Raw genomic sequence first — 25,901 nt, forward strand, 5'->3', positions numbered from 1 at the left:
CATAAGGGGCAAAAGACGGTGGCGGCCACACCAGGCTTGCTCAGGGTGTCTGGTGATGTTACAGTAACAACACATCGTTATTTAATGACGAGTGAAAAAATAAATAAATGAATGAATGCGTGTGTTCAGAGCGACAGAAGAATTCTTCTTTCTTCCTGGCCGGTCACTCAGCAGTTTTAGGTTGGATCACGCGAGCACATCACAACTGCTGAGGCAATAAATGCTGCGAAAAATCTTCACACGGGTCCTTTAACAAGTTCAGCAATCACGCAGGGAACTTTTTTTTTTTTTTTTTCATTGCCATTGTTCGATAGATGAAACTGCCGCAAGTAAATGGATAAAAGGACTTGAGGCCCTGAGCCAAACACTTTGCTGGTCAGCTGGTTTATCAACAGACTTCTGCTTGCTTTCAATCGGACAAAAGACAGAAGAAAAGAATAATCCATCACCGAACAACTTCTTTTTTTTCTCGTGTTTTTTTTTTATTTCAATTAAGGGATAGTCCATATTTCCAAACAAAAGCAGGGGGAATAAAAACAAACGGATAGAAACTTTGAACTCGGTGAACTGGTTTTTCATCAACAGGCTGCTGTAAGGATCCCAGATGGCTTTTTTTTCTTTTTTCTTTCTTATTCTCCTTTCCAGCAATACAAATACTGAATATAGATCACACAGTGCCCTATGGGGGAAGGTGAGTGGGCGGGGCAAACCTGCTTCCAGCCAATGGGGACAAAAAAAAAAAAAGAAAAAAAAAAAGACAAATGAACAAATGAAAGAATTGCTAGGCTAGGCCGCAGCCGGACGTCCGGCTGGAGTAGAACTGTAACTCAGACTGAGCTTTTCAGAGGTTAGTGACACTCGACTCGACCGCTTTCAGCTCAATACGCTCAAGTGATGCGAGTCCAGGGGGCGGGGGGGTTTCCCTATTTGACAACATCATCGGGACACAGAAACAAACTTGCAAATGTGGCGTCTCAAAGAACGACGAGGAGCGGAAATGCACCCCCCCCGCCCTCCACCTCGAAATGTGAAGATGTGTTGCAATAAGTATTCTTGCATGGCTCATAGATTTTTTTAAAACTTTTTTTCATTTTCTTCATATGTGCAGGTGAAATATATATATATATATATATATATATATATATATATATATATACATATATATATATATATACATACATATATATATATATATACATATATATATATATATATATACATATATATATATATATATATACATATATATATATATATATATATATATATATATATATATATATATATATATATATATATATATATACATATACATATACATATACATATATATATATATATATATATATATATATATATATATATATTTCTTTTAAATCATGCAAGTTTGTTTCCTGTCCCGACAAGACATAATACCTGTTATAACAGGTAACGAGAGTTTATGGCACAGTCATAAGATAAATGCTCAGTGACAAAATCTTTGTTCTAAGGCAAGTACAGCGGGTTCCTTTCTTTTTTCATTCCACCCCCCCCCCCATAAAAATCAAACTCCAAGTTCAAGGTCCAGAAATGGAAACAAAATACTGACAATCATGTCTATTATAACGCGCCACACCTGTGATAAGAGCAGTGTGATATTACTGGGGGGGGGGGGGGGTCAGTTTAATTTGGGAGGGGGTGGGGGGACGTGGTGAGAATTTCACTGTGCTCTGATTTTACAGGGGTGAATATTTTACAACTTCACTACACAAGTGCCTCAACTTTCATCTGTAGTTCATCTGTAGTTTCTCTTTTACAAACACCTTTTGTCCCCCTGAGACCCTCAGAAAAACAACAACAACCCAAAATAAGTACATAGTCAAATTAATAGACAAACATTTAATTATAACTCCTTTTCTTTTTTAAATCACCAACACTATGACAAAAAACTTTTTTTTTTTTTTTTTGTATTTCCAAACAATAATGGGCTTTGTCAGCTTTGGCACAGGCAGCTGATGAGTGGGAATTCTTTTGCCGGATTTCTTACTTGGTTTATTTATTTATTTATTTATTTGTGTATTCAACCTTTTCGGCGTTGCCGTTGGCGACGTCGTGTCTGCCGCCAAACCCGCCCGTTAAAAACCTGAGCTTTTCCCCGCCGAACCCCTCGGACGCTATAGATGCCTATGAATCAACAATATACTGTACATATGGACACAATTATGGGTTTCCCTCCATAGAAACAGTGCTAATAGAAACACACACACACACGCGCACACACACACACACGCACACGCACACGCACGCACATATGTGAACATCTGCAAAAGAAAGAAAACAAAAGAAAACAGAAAAAGTCCAAGACATTTTGGCGTTTTTGTCTCGTTCCTTCTCCTCTTTAATGGCTTCTGGCTTTTTCTGTCCGAAATGTTGCACGCTCACCGGGGCTCTGTGCTCGCCGATGCGGAGTCCTGTTTGCTTGAAGCCCTTGCTGGGGTGTCCAATACGCTGCAATGTTTGGTGCTCGGCCTCTGAAAGACGCAGGCGTAGCACCGATAATTTCAGGAACATCCACCCTGCTCGGCGGGTTTCCTGCTTCCTGGTTCTCTTTGTGGAGTCCAACAGACCTGCTGGTGAACTGCGCCATCGCCCGCTCTTGGAAAGCCATCCTCCTCCAATCAGCCGCCAGCTGAGGGGCGGCGCCGAGTCTGTGCAAGGGGGCGCTGTGATCGATCTGCTGGCTCAGAACGGGATGATGATGATGATGAAGATGATGGTGATGACGGTGGAGGGTTTTTTTTTTTTTTGTGTGTGTAGTTCTGTGGAATGGCGCAGGAGGGAGGCGAGTCAAACCAAGAGAATGACAAGTGGGAGGGGTTAAAAAATGGTTAGCTCCGCCTCCTCCTCCTCCTCGCTGCCTCCTCCTCCTCCTCCCCCTTTTCCCCCTCAGGGCCCGTTCTCATTGTAGTGGATGGAGAGGGGCCTCTCGCGCTGCACGGCCGGCATGTAGGGCCAGTTGTAGCTGGAGCCCGACAGCAGCATGTCGCGCAGCAGCGTCTCGATGGGCGTCTTGCCCACCAGCCGCACGAAGAAGAGCTGCTCGATGACCGGCGAGGAGACGATGCGCAGCGACGGCAGGCGCAGGATGAGGCGGCCGAAGCGGGTGGGCTGGCTGGGGTACTGGTTCCTCACGTACTCCTCCAGGGCGCTCTGGGACTTCTCCTGGATGCTCTCCACGTGGGCCACGTCCGACAGACCCATGGCGTCTACACAAGAGGGGGGGGGGGGGGTAGTGAAATATTTAGAGAGATGCCACTGACGTTGAAACTTTGCTCGACACTGCAGCCCTCCATCCCTCTCTCCCTCCATCCCTCTCTCCCTCCCTCCATCCCTCACTCCCTCTCTCCCTCCTTCCCTCCATCCCTCTCTCTCCCTCCCTCCATCCCTCACTCCCTCTCTCCCTCCCTCCATCCATCCCCCCATCCCTCTCTCCCTCCTTCCCTCCTTCCCTCTCTCCCTCCCTCCCTCCCTCCCCCCATCCCTCTCCCCCTCCCTCCCTGCTGCTGGAGGTCACGTCCTGCCTCCCGACTCCTCACACTTCCGTCCTGCCTGCCATGACCAGAGAGTCACATGGTCAAACAGAGAGAGAGAGAGTGTGTGTGTGTGTGTGTGTGTGTGTGTGTGTGTGTGTGCATGGCACCACACTCATGGTGTGCAGGGCCCTGCAGAGCACCGGGGGATTCAACAAAGCAGGTCACGGATGTGTGAACTCAAAATAAAGATGTTTTTTTTTACAGTCAGTCCTGCACCATGATGCACAATTGGCTCCCCCCCCCACTCCCCTCTCTGCCACTACCCCCACCCACTACCCCCATCAAACCCCCCCCCCCCGACCCCCATCCATTTGTTTTACACAGCGACAATCGAAAACAAAGAAAGAAAGAAATGCAATGCAACTCATAATTTAATTGAGCGTCAAGCCCCGGCCCTCCTAGCCCCTCCCCCCAGCCAATCCCTTTATTCTCATCTCTGAGTGAAGAACCTCCTCCTCCTCCACCCTCTCCTCCTCCACCCTCTGCTCCTACCTCTGAGGAGCAGGGGGAGCAGAGGGCAGATGGATGACGGCTTTTTGCTACGTGTCCGGCCATTCCGGGTCCTGCGTGACAAGGCAGAAGCAGCCTGTGTTTGGGATTAGCGGGGCTGCTCCTCCACCCCACCCACCCACCCCCCTCCCCCCCTTCCCTCATGAGTGAAACCACTTCGCGTGCTGAAGCGACAGCTCTGCGGGCGCCCTTCCACGCCAAGCGCTGCGCTCCTTTGTCTGATGCCTGGGCACACCGACCGGGGTCAGCGGCGGTGAGGGATCAGGGTGGCAGCAGCCGAGATGCCCCGCCTCTGATGTGGCTTTGACGGGAGTTGGCGTGGCAGGGGCAGCGGAAGGGGGGGAGGGGGACTGGGGGGGAGGCGATTGGTGTTTGTCTGAGCTTGTTAGCTCATCCCACTGGCTCCGCAGGAGTCAGGTTTATTACTGACGTACCGTGTGTGTGTGTGTGTGTGTGTGTGTGTGTGTGTGTGTGTGTGTGTGTGTGCGTGGGCTCATCTGTTCACATTAATCACATTTTTTCTGTCAGGTTTTTCTGTCCTTTTTGTGAAAGAACTGCTTTGATATCTGCACATTTGTCAGAATTGAACCGCCTTTCTTGCGATGAGAGCTGCTGGGTCGGGCGGGTGAGGAGAGGGGGATGGGGGGGGGGGGGGTGTGCGCACATGTGGCTACATCTGCCCGCACACGGGGCGGGGAGGGGCGGGAAGGAGAAGGGGAGGGGGGGAGGGGGGGGTCACATGGGACGCTCAGGGCTACTGGGGGGTTATGTAGGTCACGGCCGGGGCTGTGGCGAATCCTGCCGTCTCGCTGGATCCCACCATACATAATTCAGCTCCCGTGGTGGGGGCAGGGGTCCCGGGGCCGGGCTCGGGTTTTTGGGAGCGCGGGGTTGGATGGATGACTGCTTTCAATAATAGATGGAGGATCGTGGAGGCGCGATGGCTGATGAAAGACGGGAGACGGCGAGCAGTTTGCTGCCTCTCGTGTCGGTCGAACGTGCGCACGAGACGGCAGGAAACAAGAAAGAGGGGAATCACGATTTTTCTTTTTTCTTCTTCTTTTCTTTTTTTTTTTTAAATGTCTTCTTCGCCATCCACTTTCACTGCCACACAGATCACAAAGCATGATCTATGGCTGAGGCGCCCCAGACGTGACAGTATTTTGGCGGGCACGGCAGCCAGCTGACTGGAGGAATAAACCTCAACAGGGTTTGTATGTACAGCAGGGTCAAAACAAGTCCCGCCCCCTCCCCCCCGCCCCTTTCCGGGGTTCCTCAAGATCGTAAAGAGAGAGTCAAAGTCTCTGTTATAAAGCTGTCAAGTTGCAGGAATTCTTTCAATGGGATTTACCCGACACTGTTTTTACAAATAATTAAGAGGAAATTTGATGATTAAAGGTCGTGAAATAATACATTATCGCAGTGACAATGGTACAATGGTTTTAAATAAACCCTTTGTGAAGTGCAGGTTATTTGAAATAGTGTAAATGCACATTGAGGATGCACTCGAGTTCTTTGTAATCTCATATTTTGGTTTGGATGGCAACTCGACCTGGAAACCCAGTAGATTAGAATATTGAAGCAGGAGTGAGTGCAACGCCTCTAGTGTCTGGGAGGTGTAAATGCAACCAGTCGGAACCAACCAGAGAAAAAAAAGCTGATTCCAGCGAGGCTAAAGCTGCTTTTTCGGGGTTCGACAGGGTTCTACTGTAGAGAGGAAACGATCAAATTACAGGAAAAGGGGGGGGGGGGGATTCACAGAGGTCAGAGCCCAACTGACTGACTGACTGTGGCAGCAGCATTTACATATGGAGCCAGTGAGACGGTATCTGCTGCAGTGGCGGCGGGGTTCACACTGCGGTCAGGCGCGGCGAGGGGTGAAAAGGTTGCGGCTGACGCTGAGCAGCGTGGCCGGATTGCGACACGGCAGTGGAAGGAAGTGTTTCAGTTGCGCAAGAAGACGAACAAAAAAATATTCCTCCGCGAGTTTCCTTATTTTGCGATCTGCTGATTTTCAAAGTTGTGTTGGATAAAGTCTGGCAGGCAAAGATCAGCCGCCTTCGGAGAGAACTCCTCCCATGAAGCCGATATCTGGACCGCAACCGCAGGCAAAATGTGGAAAGCCTCGGAATGACTTGCTAGCTAGCATGCGTTCAAAATTAAAGAGCCAGCGTGTGAGATTTAGTCGCGTCGAATATATTAGGTGTGTCGTTTTTCTGTGTCTTTAAGCAGCTGTGAACGGAAAAAAAATCCCTTGAAATCTCACACGTGGGACTTGCACATTGTAATTGTAAATTTAATTGTATTTTCAGAAATGGCCAGTTGATGATTTTCTGTAGTGTGTGACAAATATTTTCATATTCACAGAAGTTTAAAAGTCTAAATCTTGAGTCACAAACAGTTTGAGTTTAAGTTTGGATGACGGAGCAGAAAGTTCTGCAATAAAAACAGCAACCAAAACAAACAAACAAACAAACAAACAAACAAACAAGTAAAGTGCAGTTGTTACTTTCCTGGATAAAAATATAAATCCAGCGACTAGTGGGGAAAAAAAACAACAACCCTGAACTGTGTCAGACCATCGAGCTCTCACGCCGTCTGCGCTCACAACTCACCAGAGGTGAAGAGGACGATGGACTTGAGGCAGGAGTACTCGGCCGTGTCCACCTGCAGGGCCTTCAGCTTCTCCACCTGCTCCTGGAAGATGCGGATGTGGTCCATGAAGGCCACCACCCGCTCGGCCGACATGGGGGACGCATGCAGGCCGGCCGCCGCCAGCAGGGGCGCCACGTGCAGCGGCATGGAGCACTGGGCGGCGTTGAGGACGAAGAGCTCGCTCCACGACATGCGCAGCAGCGCCACCTAGGAGGTAGACAGCAGGCAGAGGTTAAACAGTGTCTTCTGATGAGACGCTTTTTTAAAAAAAACCAAACAAACAAACAAACAAACAAACAACACTAGCCAATTATTTTGTTTTATTAAAACAAAGCTGTTTTTAAATGCCCACATTTAAGTTTCAAATGAAGAATTTCAAACTCGAGATAACGAGAAGAGCTACAGGTGCATGACAAAGAGCCATAACTAACTAACTAAGTAATAAGTAAGTTATAAATAAATAAATGCTAATTAAAAACATACATTTGACCCTTTTTGTGGCTTTTAAAAGAGAGAAACTGCACAATCAGGAGCAAAAGACTGTGCAGTAAACTGGTGGTACCTGATTTAATTAAAGAAAACAGACTGTTGTTCTTGCACTCACTCACTCATCCCTTCACCATCGGCACATTTTACAACAGCTATTAGTTGCAGTATAAAAAGTTTTAAATGCCATTTACTCCCAGTGAACGTCAACAGGCTGTTTAATCATTTACAGGGTGAGTCGCTCTCTGCAAAATACGTAGTTTCCTGCTGGAGGGCTGACTCAGGATGAGTCAGCAAGTGTTTATTAACACTATTTTTTTGTTTTGTTTGTTTTATGAAGGGCGATAAGAGGAGAATGTGACGAGCTGCGTTATGACAGCAACATTAATGTTGCTCATTTCCACGGAGGTTAAACAACAGGAACGCGGAGGTTTCAAAGGCAACTACGATCATTTATTAACCTTGAACGTCATTTGTTTGGACAGAAGAAGAGAAAAAAAAAAAAATACCAACAAGAGGTTTTGCGTGAGAACGCGGCAGCGAATTGTGTTTACAATCAAGTGCAGGCGCAGCTCGACGTATCCGTGTGCGCACAAGGTGGCTCGCAGTATTTATAGGTCAGACGATTCGCCTGCGCCAAGACTTTACAGCCGGTGTAAATCTCCCCGTGCTGGACGCGTGTCGAGTCTATTCATAATAAATGTCATCATGCCGTGTGAGTCCACGACGGCGTGGAAGCCTCCCCGAGCGGCGCCGAGTGATCATCGAGGGACGCAAATTTCAAATAAACAAAGAATAATCAATCGAATTAACATGCACTTTCACCAGGGTCTCTTATTGCCGGTAGTGAGCAACCAGGAACTTTTCATAGAGTGCGAGCCAAAACAGCCAACAGTGTCTGGAACAGTGCCCCTTTGTGACATCACAGGGGGCGACAACACATCTTTCAAGTTGGGCGTTGGCTTGAGTGCACGGCGTGGACAATGTGGTTTCTGCGTTTCTCCATCAATGGACTCGGGACAGGTGTGCTGGGCAGGCGACCAAAGTCAGCCAGGCCAGGAGGGGGCGCTCTCCCAGTTACACGTTGAGAAATAGTCATACTATCGTGATCAAAGTCAAAATGAATCCTTGTATGAGGCCACTTTGCAGCAACCACAACAACACACATACAAAATAAACACAGTACACATAAGCCAACCTGGTCCATGAGCTGCAGGTCGGGGAAGAAGGGGATGTTCTTGGCCCACTCCACAGCACTGAAGAGCAGCCGGGCGGCCAGCTCGCAGATGTTCTCGATGCCCATCAGGTTGTTTCCCTGCATGCACTGGGCGCCGTAGCGGGACGTGGGGTAGGGCTCGGCCCGCAGCAGCAGGGAGATGAAGCTGGACAGGTACGGCTGGCTGTTGTACGGGTCGGTGCCGTTGCTCATGTACTGTCCCGGGCTGCTCTGCGAGTTGGACGTGCGTCCTCGTTGTACAGCTGAGGGAGCAAAAAACACAAACAGAGCAGGAGAGCCGTGTTAATTTCAGTCCTTAGCCATTTAGTGCGTTTATGGACATTTGAACAGGGAACGCTTCAATAACATCGGTAAAGTCGCTCATCAGGGTATTTATTTTCTAAATGCATCACTTCACAAAATGTAGCAGCGTGACAACTTATTGAAAGGACTGAATGTTTGAGGGAATCCAGGAAAACTGCTTCCGCCGTTGCTTTTTCCTTTCACGCTTTAGAAGTGCCATTTGCTTCTACATGCAAGTTTATTTTGTCAGGTCATGACCTTGACAAAAGTCAGCTATGCAAACAGAGCAGGACTGTGATTGTGTGCCAGTGCGTTGTTCAGTTCCCCCGAGACACATGATTGGCAGATGCAAAGGAGGTGCACTGGGTCAAAAAAATAAATAAAAAAAAAAGAAAGAAAAGTTGGTGTGCTGGAGCACCGGGAGTCTGCGCAGGTGAAACAGAAGTAGGGCAGTTTGCGGTTGTTGCTGTATTAAAGAAATATCATTTTAAATTGATTGTTAATGAAGTCATCGTTGAGACTGTGCTTCCTTTGACAATCTGCCTCTTTTAATACCTGATTATGCAGAAGCTGCTGTGCAACTCAACACAGTGCACAACCGAAACCGTGAAGAGAGGGGAAACTGGGCGTGCCCAATGCGTGCTGGAGGAGGGCGCCAGGGGTCGGGGCAAAACGGGGTCAAAGGCGGCGAACAAGTAAAAAAAAAAACAAAAAAAAAAGCCAAGCGAATGTTTCTCCCTCCAACTCCTCAATATGTCAGCGCCGGTCGTTTGCAGCCGGCCGGTGGCGAGCGGCCAAGAGGGCCAAGGCCGCTCGCCACCGGCGCATCAATGAGTAATGACGAGCAGCAGCTGGTGAAGATGGAACACCTCTTCACACCTACGCATGCTATGCGGCCGCGCACACACACACACACACAAATACACACACGAGTCTGCACACCAGTACATATGGTAACATCTCCACCTCCCTCCTCCAACTCCTCCTCCCCCTGCTGGCAAATGGCTCAGCCCGCGGCGGAAAGGGCAGGCAGAGGCCAAGCACTCGTGCACACACACACACACACACACACACACACACACACACACACACACACACACACACACACACACACACACACACACACACAATGCGTGGAGTGCTTGGAGGCCCATTTGGAAAACACCTGTTCCGTCGTCCCGCGACCGTCTGACTAATAACTGCATCTACTGTTACACAGCGGAGGGCGAGAGGCTGCGAAAATGCAAGATGCAAAAAGGCGGCCCACTGGCAACCCGGGTGAGGCCGGGAGGGGTGGGGGGTGGGGAGGGGGTGGGGGGGGTGAAAAGAACAACAAACCAAGAAAAACATAACAGGGGCACGATAAGGTGAGGTGAGGAGGCGAGAAGAGGGAGGCGAAGGGGTGGGGGTGGGGGTGGGGGGGTGCAAAGAAAGAGGGCAAAGTTCAGAAATGTCAGGCCTCAGATGGGGGAGGGGGAGGAGGGGAGAGGGGAGGTTACATGGAGGGACAGGTGGAGGCGTGACACGTGTGGGGGTGGTGGGCGGGGGTGAAAAGAAAAGGAGGAGGAGGAGGAGGAGGAGAGGGCCAGCCGGGTGTGCACGTGCGTGCGTGCGGAAAATGCTTTTGAACGCGGCGTCACCTGTCGCCCGGCACACAGCAGCTGTGTCAACCGTGCGCACGGCGGCACGGCCGAGACAAAAACAACAAAAAAAAAAGAAAAACGAGAGGTCAAATCGCTCAGCGGCGGCGTCATAAAAATGCCTCCGGTGGGACCTCGTCGTCGTCGTCGTCGTCCTCGTCCTCCGGCGGCAGCAGCAGCAGCAGCAGCAGCGGCAGCAGCGGCAGCAGAAGAAGAAAATACCTTTGCACAAAAGGTAGAGGCCTGTGTCGACCGGCGCTCGGCCGACAGGAATGCCGTCTCCTTGGGCAAACAGCGGCGTCTCGCACCAGCTGAGCTGCTGCATGTCACACAATGGGACATTCTTCCTCGCCACTCCGGGCCGCACTCTCCACTCATCACGCTGGAAAGGCAGGTGGGAGGGGGGGGAGGGGGCTGTCGGATTAACAGCAGCGTTTCACCGGCAGAAAACCAAAACAGCACAAAAGGCGCTAAAAGGTTCACAAAGATCGAGCGGCCGTGCACGTCGTCGCTGGCTCAATTCCGCTGGAATCATTTCCACCGCTTGGAAAAAAAAAACAAATGTGTTTTTTTTTGTTTTTTTTTAATGCCTGGATGAAAGTCTGTGTAGCCGCTGTCTGCTCCGATGTTTTCCCGAGAGCTCAAATCAAAAAGGTTGTAAAGGCAAGCAAGGTGAGACATGTTCTGCTGAATGCAAGCAGGGAACTCACCACTAGAGGCCACTGTACCTGACTGCACCTGACGTGCAGCGCTTTGGGTCTCGCTGAGAACACAATGAAAAGCCACGATAGGAAAAAAAAAAAAAAAAACGGCAAAAGAAATGAAAATCAAGAGACTTGAGCGGAGGAACTGTGCCAGTGTCGCCCTGTAGATGGCGGTGCAGCCAAGGTACCGCATCACGGCGGCGAAATCTCCAAAAAAAAAAAAAAAAAATTAAAAAAAAATAAATTGATGAAGAGGAAGTCAAACGCAAAAAACGCCCCTGAAACACGAAGACACTTTTTCCAAGTCATTTTATCGAGAGCGCAAAACCGGGTTTCTGATCGGCTGATCAATCGAGTCGCAAAACTCACCAACAGCGACGGCGGCCGGTGAAGCTCAGCGGCCCAGATCAAACATTTCAAACTTCATTTCCTACCTGCGCAAACGCCAGGCGGCCTCCTCTGACCCCACCCCACCCCCCCCTCCCCCTCCCTCGTCTTATCTGGCAGACGCCGGCGAATCTACTTGATCCACTTGACTTTTCAAAAGCCCCATTGTAGGGACGGGAGGAGGAGGAGGAGGGGGGAGGAGGAAGGGGGGGGGGGTCACTCATGGCTGAGAGGCAGAGCACTTGAGCTCTTCTGACAGAGACACATCACCGTGCGTGCGTCCGTGCGCCCATTTTTTTTGGGGGGGGGGCTTTTTTTTTTTTTCCCCTCTCCTTGCCTGCAGCTGGCTGACATGACACGAAGGAGCGACGAGAAAGGAAGAAATGAGGCGGCAGCGGCGGCAGCAGGGAGGGAGATTATTGGGGAGGTCGCAGAGGAGGCAGACGAACACGAGCGCCGCAGAGCACCGACAGGACGGCAGACGGATGCGACATTAGACAACCAGATGCCCGGCGGATAAAACCGCAAACCAGGGTCAGAGATAGAGAGGAAGAGTGGAGGGTGGCGGTGTGAAGGGGTGGGGAGGGTGGGGGGGTGGAATACAGTCAGATATTTGGTATCTGGGATGAGCTGTTCCCTCTTTTTTTTATCTCATTGGTGCACCATGTCTTTGCTCCATTTAATTGTTGTGAAATCATTGCCACAATCATCATGCAGTCTGCAGTCAGGCTGAGTGACGATGGGCAAGGGAAGAAAAAAAAAAAAGCTTGATTCTCTTCATTTCTTCCATACAAACCCCCACACATAAAATGAGATCAACAGAATTCCTGGGAACAAAAAACAAACAAAGGAAAAAAAAAAGAAAAAACATCCTCAGGTACGAAATGAGGGCACAAAGACACAGACACACACGCACACGCTAATACAAAAAAAAAAAAGAAGCGGAACAAAGCGCACGCAATCACAAGTGTCATGGGACGCTTCAGCTGCGACTTTCTCCCCCCCCCCAAAAAAATAAAAAATGCCAGTGGAGCGAACGGCAGCTGGCAGCGCGCACAGCTCGCTGCCTCCGCTGCCCTGGATTAGCCTCTGGGTCGGGACCATCGCTGGAATTACTGCAGCTAAATGCAATTAAGGCCTATCAACATTTGGACTGAAAGGTCACAGGGCCGGGCCGGCGCAGACGCATTATAGATCCGGCTTCGCTCTAACAGTCGCGTTTAATAAGCAGCTTTCCCAGCTACGACGCTTTCGGCCGGCGGGAAGCAGAGTCAACCCGTCACCCGAAGTGACCTCGCCGCAGCGCCGCAGCATCTGCCAGCCTGTGTGTGCGTGTGTGTGTGAGAAACAATGGCGTGATCCACAACATGTTGGATTCTGTGAGTTTGTGAGTCGCCTGAAAAGTCAGAAATTCGAATTTCAAATTTCTCTTGATGCTGATTGACGGAGAATTGCACCGCTTATCAGCGACTTGATCCGTCTTCGCTCCCGTTAAAAAAAAAGGTGACAGAATTAGTATACAATAGCGTTAGTATTATTAGTCTACCTGTAAAAAATGTTAAAAACAGTAAAAGCCAGAGGAGTTGTTTACAGGTAAACTATGACACACCATGCCACTGGAGGCCAGGTCAGGCTCACAATGCTAACGACAACCAAACCAAATCACAGCCACACAATGGGCCAAGGACAGGATTGGAAGTTTTAGTGGCGACGAGGACGCAGGGCAAGTCCTTGTGCGACTCCACAGGTTTTTATTTATTTATTTAGGTGCTGAACTTTGACCCCACAGGTCAGTGCCCTGGGACCGGGCACGTCGAGAAGCTAATGTGTAAACCAGGAGTTTAGTGGGGGGCGGGGGGGGTCGGAGATAAAGAGAACAAGCAAACAAAGACGTGTTGGCAGAGTGTGCATGCCGCGGCTAAAATTCCTAGCGCTAAGCTAACGTCATCCAGTTGCCCGTCTTTTGGTATCAAAACGATTCACTTCCTCTGTGCCGCAGCAGCATGAAACCCTGAACCGCGAGTGCAGATCAAAGTCAGAAATATTAGAGGAATTTGTATTTTCTAAATAAGTCACTGAAAAGCAGCTTTTTAAAGCCGCTTGATTTTCTGGGGGGTTTAAAATGCGATGTTCCGGGAAAAGGCTCATGGTAATGCATTGTTTGAAAAGTTGTCTCACGTGGATCAAGTCAAGAAAAGGTCAACGTGTTTCCGACGAAAATGTTATCAACAGTTTGTGAGCAGAGTAAAAGTTTGTGTCAAATGTGTGTTAAGTCAAGATTTCATCTTGCGAGTGAGCCGTGTGTGTGGATGCAGTTGTGAAACAATACCGCTTTCATGAATAAACATTCAGTCCTGGGCATTTTCTACAGTCATCAACCCAAACAACATTTTTGGGCCAATTCTTAACTCATCGTTTTGGTTCTCTAACACCGCTCACCGTTAGCTTGGCAATCTGTTTAGCAAACAAGCCAGTAAACATCATGGACCTTAGCAGCCCGCTAAACTAAGGGCAGAATCGCTGGGTTGACAACAACAACAACAAAAACCTCTGCCAACACGGTCAAAAGAAGCTTAAAAGTGACTTGAATGTAAACACGTTGCGCTGGAAGCTGTTCCCGCCTAAACTGACTGGATCACATCCAGGTTAGCACATGCTAGTTCCCGCGTAGTTGACGTTAGCCGCTGCGCCCATTGATGAACAAAAAACAAAAACAAAAACAAAACGACGACATAATCGGCGGCACCGTTCCTCACGTTTTCTGTGTTTTTACGGGGAGCTACAGAGCTACAGAGTCCCCAGTCGTGCGCCGAGCGAGCACGAGGGAGCCGCAGCAGGCAGCCGGAGCGACCAGAGGCGGCGCCGGGGCTGCGGTGGAGGAAGTGACACAGACAGAGAGCGACAGACACACAGAGGGCAGAGGAGCTTTGCGTGAGGAAGCTCGGTCGCTTTTTTTTGCAGCGAGGATGCAGTGGCCTCGCTCTCTCCCTCTCCCTCGCCCTCAGAATTTGATGAGCCACTTCCTGCATTAATTAGTAAACACAGCTCACCCCCGAACTCGCTGACCCTGATTCATGTTATCCTTATTTACACTTGCCATCACCTCGCCGCCTGGCACGAGCACGTGCATTCCCTCCCAACACACACACACACACACACACACACACACACACACACACACACACACACACACACACACACACACACACACACACACACACACACACACACACACACACTATACATCAAGCTGTCACACGTACGTGGGCTCTTCTTCCAGTTTGTTCCAGCCTGAGGTGCCCTCACATTCCAAAGTGTTTATTGTAACCAGATAGAATTTAAAGGGCCAGGTCACACAAAAAAAAGACCGAAAACAAACTACTTTTAATATCGTTTGTCCACCCAAGTGTCCAGAGTTGTGGAGACACACTGAATCTCTCTTTAAAGAAAGACCTAATTAAAAATTCTGCACAGCGGAAACGTCGCTTTGAGACGCGACTCAAAATCACTAAAAAAAAACCCAAAACAACCAAAAGCTTCTTTTGCTGACCCACTTTCCTCTGGGTCAAAGCTCTTGGAACAAGCCCTTTGGGATGTCACAAAGGCCACCAATACCTGAATGACACCTTTGAAATGGGTGACGACAAAACCACCGGCCAGGCGTCACGCCGGTGTAGACGCAGGGCTAAAAACGGCATTTTGTTATAAATTCACAGTTGTGACACTCGAGTCTGAAACTAAAAATAAAGACCTGAAAAAAAAAGCATCATATTGGATCTTTTTTTTTTTTTTCTCTCTCTTTTTCAAAGAATGTGTTTAATGGGTTTGGATTTGGGTTACGGTCAGGCTCTAAAAACTGATGCATTGATGGAAGAAGCCTGGAACACCGGGAGGACTCACATTCCCAGCATGCCGTATGTCATAAATGTTGCAGCTGCTGCTGTAATAAGGCAAAACATTTGTCCCTCCCCTCCTCCCCTCCTCCCCCCAGTACAGCAACACTCCCAGTGAGGCAGCAGAGATAAGATCATCAACGAGGTGTCTAAAATATAAATGTGCATATTTCCCCCCGGTGCTCCATCGGCGGGCGAGGAGGCCGAGCAGCTCGGCGGCGAGCCTGAAAACCCACGAGAGCCGTGCAGGAACAGGCCGGGCCGCTTCAGTGACAAAAACAAAGAGCGGAGTGATAGAGGCTGGTTGACTGAGGATCTGTCCCCCCCCCCCATCATGTCACCTTTATCTCCAGCACTCTGGAGGACGCTGCTCACCCTGATGCGTTCAAAGACTTCACACGTACGCCCACGTGCCTTCGTGTAACGTTAAGCTCATCCACGGAGAGCTTTTCATGGCGGCTGTCCAGAGCAGGGGGGGGACACACAACCCCCCCCCACGCACACACACACACGCCCCCCCTTCCCCCGTCACCACCGACTTTCCCCCCCCCCCTCTCTCTGCTAACAACTTCATGCCTGCCAGCGCAGTGACACACAGGTTAAGTATTTGAATTAGTCGATGGCTAAACGGCCGCAACGGCGGGAGGTGCAGTCGGTCTGGACGGGTTGCTGTGCTTGCCGTGTTTACTCAGCCGCCGTCTCCCACGTTTGGACTTTGCCTCGGCGGCCCCGACCTGATATTAATGTTTCAGTTTTGCTTGACCTATATTTCGCTGCCGCTGTTGGTATTTTGTCACGAGGAGATATAGGTCAGAGGAGGCAGCCGCCCTCCCGCCGGGCGCCGCTGACGCTCGTCTCTGACGGGTCGAGGCGCTAGCGGACGGACGGACGGACGGACGGACGGTGGGGGGGGTTGGGGCGGGCACCGTCAACGCTGCAGCCCCGCAGAGTTGCGCGGTGATGGAGGCAACAACAGGGCCACTGTGCCTGCGTGCGTCGGGATGAATTTCAGGCTTCCTGTGACGTCAAGCGGACGTTTAAAAAAAATAAAATAAAAAATTAAATCGTGGCCAAATTTTTCCCCGCAGCCGGAGCAGCTCCGCTTCCCGCGTAGCCCAGAGATGGCGCCGACAGTGGAAGCTACATGCCCATCTCGCGTGATGGGACAATGGCAAAAAGCACCAAGGTCTTTAGTGGGGGGGGCCGAGCTAGGGCGGCGCCCAAGATGTTTGTTGTCACGGAAAGGTGCTCGGGATAAATACCTCCGACACACGGCATTATGTTTGGCAGGGCGGCGTGCGGCGAGGGGTCAGAGCGGCCCCTCGGGGAGGCTTGAGAGGCAGCCAAGAAGCTCCTGATGCAACCCGGGAAACTCTGGCGCGAGTCTGTGGGGGCAGAGCTAAATATTTAACAGAGCGGAGCGCAGAGAGGAGCGGCGCAGAGAGGAGCGGAGCCGCAGCAGTTTCCCGCGCCTCCATCGGTGGCACGCGGGGGGGCGGAGCTATAGGAGCCTGGCCTCCAAGTGTGCGTGCGTGTGTGCTTGTAACTCATGAGCTACATTGCGGGAGAGCCGGGGGACACACACAACTTTCATTAGTTGCACTGATTTTCTCCATTATTTTTAAGTCCTTGTGTGTTTTTCAGTAAAATTGATCAGGAATATAAATTTAAAAAAAAGAACACATACATTCAAACATACCAACGATGGACAGCATGTTTTTTTTTCTGAACATATATCACAGCCAGCTGTTCCTTTTAGCTGACCAACAACTGACCAAGTGCTTTTTGTCAGTTTAAGACAGTTTTATTTGATTAAAATAAGTTTTTGATTCAGTTTGTCAGGGGGTTGCGTTCACTGTCCATACCAGCCGCAGTAGTTACGGCCTCCCTCTGCACTCTACACTACTGTGACCAAATGAAAAATCATTTTCTCACATGTACGCACACGCACACACAGGCACACACAGGCACGCACGCACAAACACTTTTCTCCAAAGTCTTGCAGTCATCAGGAAAAGTGTGTGGCTCATTAATCCATGGACTAAATGAAATTTCAAGCATCATCTTCACCAATCACACAAACAAAGTTTGAATGTAGACGTGTGGAGTGTTGTTTTTTTCTTTGTAATTAATTTTCTGACCGCAGCTCCACAAAATGTCGGCTAACGTTGAGCTTTTCATCTTAAATAAACTTCTGGAGTGACATGCATTCAACGCCATACGGTGCATTTCAAAGTAAACTTCTTCCTAAATAATTAAAAAGCAAGTCAGAGTCCTTCAGGATCCTTGAAATGCATTTTTTTTTTTTGCACAAGCGTCGCAGGCTTGCAACGTCGCAGTTTGCTTCATTTGCATTTTCTAAATGTTCTCAGTTAAATTCATTTGGAACGGCGCAGGAAAGGGACACTGGTTACATCAAAATGCATATTGCACCTGGATCATAACTTAAAAAAAAATAAAATAAAAAAAAAGCAACCTTAGTTGAACCTGGTGAATAATGCACAGTTTAAAAAATGACTTATGCATGATCTCTGGGGAGCTCGGCAGCAGCTGTGCCTCCGACCGTCCACTTTCTACCGCGGCGTTCTCGCTCTTTGCACTCGGGGGACGCAGCAGGGTTTGTTTTACTGCACACGTGAAACCAGAGTGGAAGTCTCGGGCGGCGTGGCATCTCATCAAATCCGCACTCGCCTCAAAGACAAGTTGGGGGATTTTGTTCTATTCTAGCGCCTTTAACGCCTTATAATCAAGTGAGTGTTCACTCGCCCTGCCGCTAATGGAAATCAATTCTGATGTTTAACTCCACAGACTGCCATCGCAGTTGGAGGGCAGGAGAGCGTGTGTGCCATGACATTAACAACAACAAAAAAAACAAAAAAAAAGAACCCACTGTGCACTAGACGAGGGATCTGATAAACAGAAGTCAGGCCACAAAGAGGATTTGAGGACACGTTTAATCCCGCTGACCTCGAATGCACCGCCAGATGAGCTAAACCCAATGCAAGTTGACCTGCTCCACATTGGAGCATTTTTCTGCGCAGCTACACGCGGGCGCTGCTAAAAATAAGACGCGGCTATGAACGGGGGAGAAGAATTACATTTTGAAACTTAAGGCTCGTTGTCCTTGTTTACCCTCCCTGCAGCGCCTGCCGCGTCAGCAGGCATGGTGTGCCACAGTCAATCAAATGTGTCACGCTACCCGGCAGAATGTTGTGGGGCGGCGCTGAAAGAGGTTCTGACCGATTCCAAAGGAAATGACGTTTTTTTAATAAGGCAATCCTGACAACTGAGAACGCTTCATTTAAAAATGTTTGGGTGCAAAAGAGCTAAAAGCTTACACAAAAATCATGCTGTCATCCTATTAATCACATTCTCATCACATTTTTTGCATCATCATCATCATCAACCGTTCAGAGGACACCGGGAGTTCAAAAACATTTGTCTTTGGCTGCATGGTTTCTGAATTAAAATTTGATCGAACAACAACAACAACAACAACAAACATGTCACTCTGAAGTTGTTGTGACTTTTCCCACTTCAGAGACAGACAACAGATTTCTCACTTATTTGCGGGCAATTGGGGACGTTTATCTGTACATTTGTTCAAGAGTCATTTGTAACAAGATGAAAGAATGAATAAATCAAAAATTGCTCTAAATGTCGTGCTGGGTGTAAAATAGTGATCACGGGACTCACTCGTGTATTTCCCAGCGAACTGATTTATTTATTTATTTATTTATTTATTTATTTATTGTCTTTCCACGGGTTCATTTAAGTCCTTCAGCCTTGCGGGTGTTTTGAGGCGAGACTGTGCATGTGTTAGAGAGAGAGAGAGTGTGTGTGCGCGCGTGTGTGTACGGCATGCATGCAGGCGCGCGCACACACACACACGCACAAGCAGAGTGACGGGAAAGTGTCCTTGAGGGGGTGATCTCGCACGTGGGAGGAGAAGGGGGGGGGGGTGAGGGTTTGGGGGAGAAGGGGAGGGGGGGGGTGTACTACATGAGATTTAATGATATTTTTCAACCATTTGATTTGATTGGTCAACGCACAGACTTTGTTTCTGACCCAACATCCAGTCCCCGCCCCTCTGGAAAGAAATGCCCGCTTTTACACCATCAAAAAGAAAAGTTCCATGAATTATGAATAATTGGCAAAGATGTTCAGTGGCAACAACAGATGTCCACAGAAAGAACTTTTGGCCGCGTTCGGCTCCAGGAACACGCACGGTCGCCTTCGCTCATGAATGGGATGCAGCCGCCGCCGCGCGGTAATTAATAAGCGGGGCACTCCCCTCCGCCAACACGCTTCCACTGCTCCCCTTTGGCACCAAGTGACCCGTTGTTAATCCAACACAATACAACAAATGTAGCGGCATCCTCTTATAGCGGCTCTGGGTGTCGGTGAGCAAACAGCGTAATTAAAACAGAAGGGACAATGGGAGGGATTTTCACATTCGGGACGCGGCGCACCGGGACTTGGCTGAATGGCTGTGCGCTTTCTTCTTCTTCTCCCTCTTCTTTTGGTAAATGAATGCGAAGCGCGCATTGTGGTGCCGCAGGTGGTGGCTGATTATTTACCCATAACAACGGCGGCGGTGGAACGGACTCGACACGACAAATGGATCAACAGGCGGCGTGAGGAGGAGCGCGCTTTTTTACGCACCAGAAATGGCCCCGAGGCTGCGTTTTAATTAGTGTGCCACGTTGGGAAAGATGGATTGTTTCCCTTTAAAAAAAAAAAAAAAAAGGAAAAAAAAAAGAAGAAAAAGGTGGACACGCCTCTCTCTCTTTTTTTTGCCTTATAATAGTTATGCTTTTTATATATTTCTAACAGGCCTCTCGCCACAACATCATTAACAATTTTGACGTAAATGCCTTTTACGCACAGGATTACGCACAAGTGCCAGTCATCAACACGAGCCACATACACACATACGCACCCTTACCTTCTCTCCTCATGCCGACTTTGAGGCACTTTTTCAGTCGGCAGTACTGACACTGGTTCCGGTGGTGCTGGTCGATGGGGCAGTCCCGGTTCCCCCGGCAGGTGTAGGTGAGGTTCCGCCTCACCGAGCGCTTGAAGAAGCTCTTGCAGCCCTCGCAGGTGAACTGGCCGTAATGTTTCCCGCTCGACTTGTCCCCGCACACCATGCAGTCCACGTTGGGGAGCTTGTCCCCGGAGAGTCCATCGTTGCCCGGCGTGGAGCCGTTGGGCGTCCCCGGCGCACCGCCGGGCTCCTGGCCGCAGATCTGCAGCTGCGAGCCCGGGTCTGAGATGTTGTCCGACCACTGGTTCACTACCATTGCCATTGCTAACAGTCCGGAATTGTCCGTGTGAAACCGCGGAGAGGGAAGTCAAGAGACTCGGTCAAAGATCCGTCCTGGCGTCTCGGTTGGACGGCCGAGAGAGAGAGAGAGGGAGAGAGAGGGAGGGGAGAAGGAGGGAGAGAAGAGGCGCTCGCCACTTCCTCCCCAAAAACGAAAAAAAAAAGAAGAAAAAAAAAAGGGGGTCAATCTGAGTTTTTCGTGGCTCGAGTTGACACACAAAAAAAAGACGACTCTTTTCCACGGGGTTATTTCTGCAAACACCTCACACAACTGACAGCACCGACGGCGAGGCGGCTTCTCAACATGATCGATGCACCGCCGCGGCGATCCATAAACGCGTCGTCCCTCGCGGAAAACAAACAACACGCACAAAAAGTCGGCGTGGGTGCGCGCCTCCTCCTCGCTCGCGAAGCACAAGACGTCGCCTCGTCCCGAACCGGAACCCGCGGAAACCGAAACCAGCTCGTGGCTTTGCTCGTAACGCCGAGCGTCACGGCGGCTTGTTTCTAGTCCCAGGAAAGTGGTGCTTAGTCCCGCGGCGGTCCGCCTTTCCCTTCGTGGCACCTTTTTTGGTTTGAAATTTAAAAAAAAAAAATAATAATAATAATAATTATGTGTGTAAAAAAACAAAAACAAAACCAGGCGCCACGGTGCAAGAAGACGTGCGTTGCTCTGATACACCACCAAGATTTCCACTGTCGCTGGTATGTGTGTGTATGTGTGTGTGTGTGTGTCCTTCCGTCCGAGTGTCTGCTGCGCCTCACCGAGTCCAAACTACGGTTTTGGGGGGAAGCGACACCAGCAGGCTGACTAGGCTCCGGCTGCCCTTTGCCCCCTCCCCCTCCATATAAGGACTCAGCTGCCAAATAAGGTCATATTCCCTCCCGACGGCGGGAGCGCCGCAGGGACGACGGGCGTCTGTGATTGGCCCGGAATATCTATTAAAAAGCAAGGGGTTTTCTGATTGGACGGTTGCCAATTAAGGCAGATTTTGACTGGCAGGGTGGTTTTCCTCTCCGAGCTCGTGCTTTTCGATGCTTTCCAGCGACTTCGAGTGTGTGTGTGTGTATGTATGTATATATATATATATATATATATATATATATATATATATATATATATATATATATATATATATATATATATATATACATACATACATACATACATACATACATATATAGTGTGCCTTGAGCTTTTAATTTTAATTTATGTAACTCTTGAGGTTAAAACGTGAATTGTATTATTTTTCTACAGTCAAAAATAATGCAACGGGCAGGTTCTTTGTACATTTCCAATAAAACACATGCACACACTGACTGAATTTAAATGAATTTTTATTTTGTCTCTACATTTTACCGGATACAACGAGGAGATGATGAGACTTTTATCCAACTTTCCGGAAAACAAGTTTTGTGCTTAATTTTAATGGGGTTTTTAATCCAACTTAAATGTTATTTGATGGACTTGCTCTCGCTTTATGTCCAGATTTTTATCTGGACACAACTTTTACAAGTTGATGTGAAACACGGTTTTATTTCCAGCAAATTATCGAATCTGCGAATGTGCTGCACGCTGACATGTATATCATTTGGTTGTCAGGGTTTTAATTCCGCGTGACTTTCTGCCTTATGTTAAACCTATATATGCAACCATAAAGAAAATCGCTGAGCATTTAATTAGCAACCAGCAGAATAAATGCACCTGATCGTGACAAGACTTTAAAAAAATAAAGATAAAAATACAAATACAAAATTATGCAGGGCCAGACCGTCTTACACGCATATCGATGGCATTAAAAACACAGCAGTCCGAGTGTTTATTCAGAAAATAGTGATGAAATAGGGTGCCTTGCTGTCTATGATAAATGACAACAGGTCAGAGCGCACAAATACTGTTTCCCCAGCCTTGTACTGCTATAATAAAACTAGGAAGATCAGTTAATCGTATAATTATTCCGTCCCAAATCCCGAATTCAGCGACAGCTGCGGCAAGATTAAACGAGCCAAAAACTAAATCTTCTGTCAAATTTTAATTATTACAGTAACGTTGGAATGCGTGCGAGGGGGGAGGAGAAAGGGAGGGGAAAGAAGAAGAAGAAAAAACGCACACTTTTCTCTCATTTGTAGCGACGACAAAAGGTGCAAACGTTCCCACCGCGCGGCACTAATCCCCCTAAATCGTTTACCAGTCGGGAAAGTGTTGATTTTGTCGGTTTGGGGTGTTAAACAGTTTGGCCCGGCGCACAAAAGGCCACTGCGCTAATCAACAGTGACAGTGTTGTTCTCTAATGGGGTAGAGAGAGGAGAAGAAGAGGGGACTTGATTATTTTCCCAGATAGGCTCCTGATTTATCACATGAAGGTGGTACAGACACGGCAGCTGCCAGCAGGGGTGGGAGAGGGGACATCTATCTATCTATCTATCTATCCATCTATCCATCCGTCTATCTATCTATCTATCTATTCACAGAACCACTAATGATAATATTGATTAAAAAATATGTTAATGCTGAAAAACATAACATTAAAAATGAAAACAATGCTACAGCCACTATAATGTATGAATGAACGAATAACGTCTCCTAGAAATGACAGCACAGGAGCAGCTATTCTAAATCTTTTCACAGTCTGCTAACAACAAACAAACCAACCAACAAAAAACAAAAAACAAAACAGGAACGGAAACAGAATCGAAAATGCAAACTTTTCTCCTTCCAATAATAATCCACAAATTGTCCCGGTGAACCATCAGCCTGCCCCCCTGCTCCCTGTCCCCAGCACCCAGAGCCCAGAGCGCAGCGCCAGGTTTGCCGGAGGCCAGTGGGCCGGCCCTGCGCTGCCTTTAATTGTTGTCACATGTAACCTTACCTGTCTCCCAATTAGCCCCGTGACTCACTATTAGGAGATTCCATGAGCTGTAGGCAACGGACCAATGGCACCTCAGGGGCTGTGTGTGTGTGTGTGTGTGTGTGTGTGTGTGTGTGTGTGTGTGTGTGTGTGTGTGTGTGTGTGTGTGTGTGTGTGTGTGTGTGTGTGTGTGTGATAATTAGAGTGTAATTCAATACAGCAGCGATTTATGATGAATTTGGCTGCGAGGTGAGGTCAATTAAATGAGGATCAGTGTGGCAACTGACTTGCAAATCCAACTAATCCCTCAGCAAAGGAACAATATAAACTCTTGATTTGCGGGTGTTGTTTAATTTTGCATTGGTACTTTTATTTTGGCTAATTTGAATTCATTTTTGTTTTAAAATTGTGAATGCAGCTTGATAAAGATAAAGATTTTTTTTTTCTGTCTAAAGTTGTCAACATCAGTTTTCAAGAAAAAGCCATTACCATTAAATTATCTCTACTGTACAGATTTTGTTCCACTTATTTACAGAATTACATTCTGTGTTGTATTTTCAGTGTGTGAATAATCACAGTCAGGGGTTTAAAGTGCTTCCACAGGCCACTTTCAAGCCAAAGTGTGGAGACACTCTGTGGTCTCGCTCTGACGGTTCAGCTGGTTTCTTTGACATCTTGTGGTTCCTGGATCTTTAGGTGGGCTCAACTGGGCCATAACACCCCACACATGATTGTTGAAAGAATTAAATTAAAAACCTAACCTAACACATCATAAGTGGATCGGATGCCAGAATTACCATTGCTTTTTCGCTTGTCCAATTGTAGAAATTTGCTCGGAATATTTTTTTTTTTTTTTTTCCTTTACACTTGTGCTTGATGAACAGTGACGGATGGCTGCACCAACTGGTCAGGGGGTGGCTGCGGGTGTCAGGACAGGGGGCCGAGGGGTGGTAAACATGACCGCACCGAGTGGCCTAGGAAATGCAGAGGCCACCGCTTTTCTTGTTAATTTATGGACGGTCTGACAACACCGGGGGCCCCACAATGCATCGCTCCACTTTGGGCCGCTGCTAAATATGATCCCATTGAGGAAAGGAGCCATCAAGTCACCAGGTACGGTAACCTGAGCGCCTTCACCGAAATAGAAATCCAAAGCTCAGAGTGACACGTTTGTTAGGGGCTCTTTTTTACGTCGGCAGCCCGTGTCTTGGTGTGACCCCCAGAACACTCGGGATTCTCTGAGGCTCGCGGGAGGTCACTCACCCCACAGCAGCTCTGGAAAGCCTCACTGACGGACGGACAAAGAGCATGAAAGTTGTGGCCGACCCAAAAGAAGGATCAACAGATAAAGACATAAAGTTTTAGCATTAACTCTCCTGCAGGCGGCAGGAATTTCAGGCATGGGAGGGAATTTTGCCCTGGGACCTGGAACCCTCTTAAAAATTCAACAACCTTATATATATACTGTACATATGTATATATATATATATATATATATATATATATATATATATATATATATATATATATATATATATATATATATTAACACAAAAAGGTACCTGTATGTAGGACATACTTTGTTCCCCAGCTGGCTTTATGGCTTTATGCTCCCAACTGTTTAGGTGATGAGAGGATATGACGGCTGGACAGGTGACATGTGTGACGACGTGCCCAGCACTTTTTCAAGCTTGTCGTGATCATTAAAGAGACTGAAGAAACTTGCCCAAAGTTTATCTAAAACAGTCACAAAGAACAATCCACGTTTGTGTTGTAGAAGATGAATCTCGTCTGTTTCTATCAAAAAGTTTTTTTTGATTTTGTTTTTCGAATTGCCTTTTGTCGAGTTGAGGAAATGGAAGAGGAGACAGTTTAAAGGCTACGGCTTCACAACAAATTCAAGGCAACGACAGGCAGGTAGTTGGTGTAGCACAACATTTACACAATGCACATGAACGTAAGAACTAAACAATGTGGGAAAACAAAGTTTGATTTCAGGGCTGCAGTCAAACCCCAAACACCGATGCAAGTTTGTAACCAGTTTTTGCATGAAAAGAGGAAACTGGTGTGAACACAGCCTGAAGAGTTTCCAGTAGTTTTGTGTTTCGCACCGACAAGTGTTTGTTGAATTGCATTATTTGTGAATTATCAGACAAGAAAAAAGAATGCCTTCTGCTTCTTTATGACATGGAAGTTGGTTAAATAAACCATTTACTTTATATATTTTTTTGAAAACTCTGACTGTCCCGTTGCTCTCTGCAAATTTTGGAGGAAAAGCACGTCTCCCACTGGACAAAGCTCACTTCTGTCACGTTCTGCGCAGGATTCAGAGAGTCAGCCCAAAGTATGTTGGTGTT

The 25,901-nt window shown here is 48.1% G+C and overlaps 1 protein-coding gene across 2 annotated transcripts; it reads right to left on the bottom strand.

Moving 5' to 3' along the window:
• Positions 1-1,368: 1,368 nt before the first annotated feature.
• nr2f5 (nuclear receptor subfamily 2, group F, member 5) lies at positions 1,369-21,495 on the bottom strand. 2 transcript variants are annotated; one of them, XM_076043339.1, is made up of 4 exons: positions 20,309-21,495; positions 8,422-8,702; positions 6,698-6,944; positions 1,369-3,245 (listed from the first exon to the last, which is right to left on the bottom strand). In XM_076043339.1, the coding sequence occupies exons 1-4, from the start codon at positions 20,676-20,678 to the stop codon at positions 2,926-2,928; spliced, it is 1,218 nt and encodes a 405-aa protein (XP_075899454.1). In that variant the 5' UTR covers positions 20,679-21,495; the 3' UTR covers positions 1,369-2,925. The 2 variants fall into 2 exon arrangements, with proteins under 2 accessions (XP_075899454.1, XP_075899455.1); XM_076043340.1 differs by having other exon boundaries at positions 20,315-21,493.
• Between the last annotated feature and the right edge of the window lie 4,406 nt (positions 21,496-25,901).

This window comes from Nelusetta ayraudi, unplaced genomic scaffold (genome assembly GCF_046127955.1).
Source record: "Nelusetta ayraudi isolate G7.1 ecotype Tasmania unplaced genomic scaffold, CSIRO-AGI_Nayr_v1 ptg000074l, whole genome shotgun sequence".
NCBI classification, from domain to species: Eukaryota; Metazoa; Chordata; class Actinopteri; order Tetraodontiformes; family Monacanthidae; genus Nelusetta; species Nelusetta ayraudi.

Coding starts and splice junctions, on each gene's coding strand:
- nr2f5 (XM_076043339.1), bottom strand. CDS start 20,678: ATGGCAATGGTAGTGAACCAGTGGTCGGACAACATCTCAGACCCGGGC. Junction 6,945..8,421: donor ACCTGCAGCTCATGGACCAG/GTTGGCTTATGT, acceptor TCTACCTCCTAG/GTGGCGCTGCTGCGCATGTC. Junction 3,246..6,697: donor CATCGTCCTCTTCACCTCTG/GTGAGTTGTGAG, acceptor CCTCTTGTGTAG/ACGCCATGGGTCTGTCGGAC.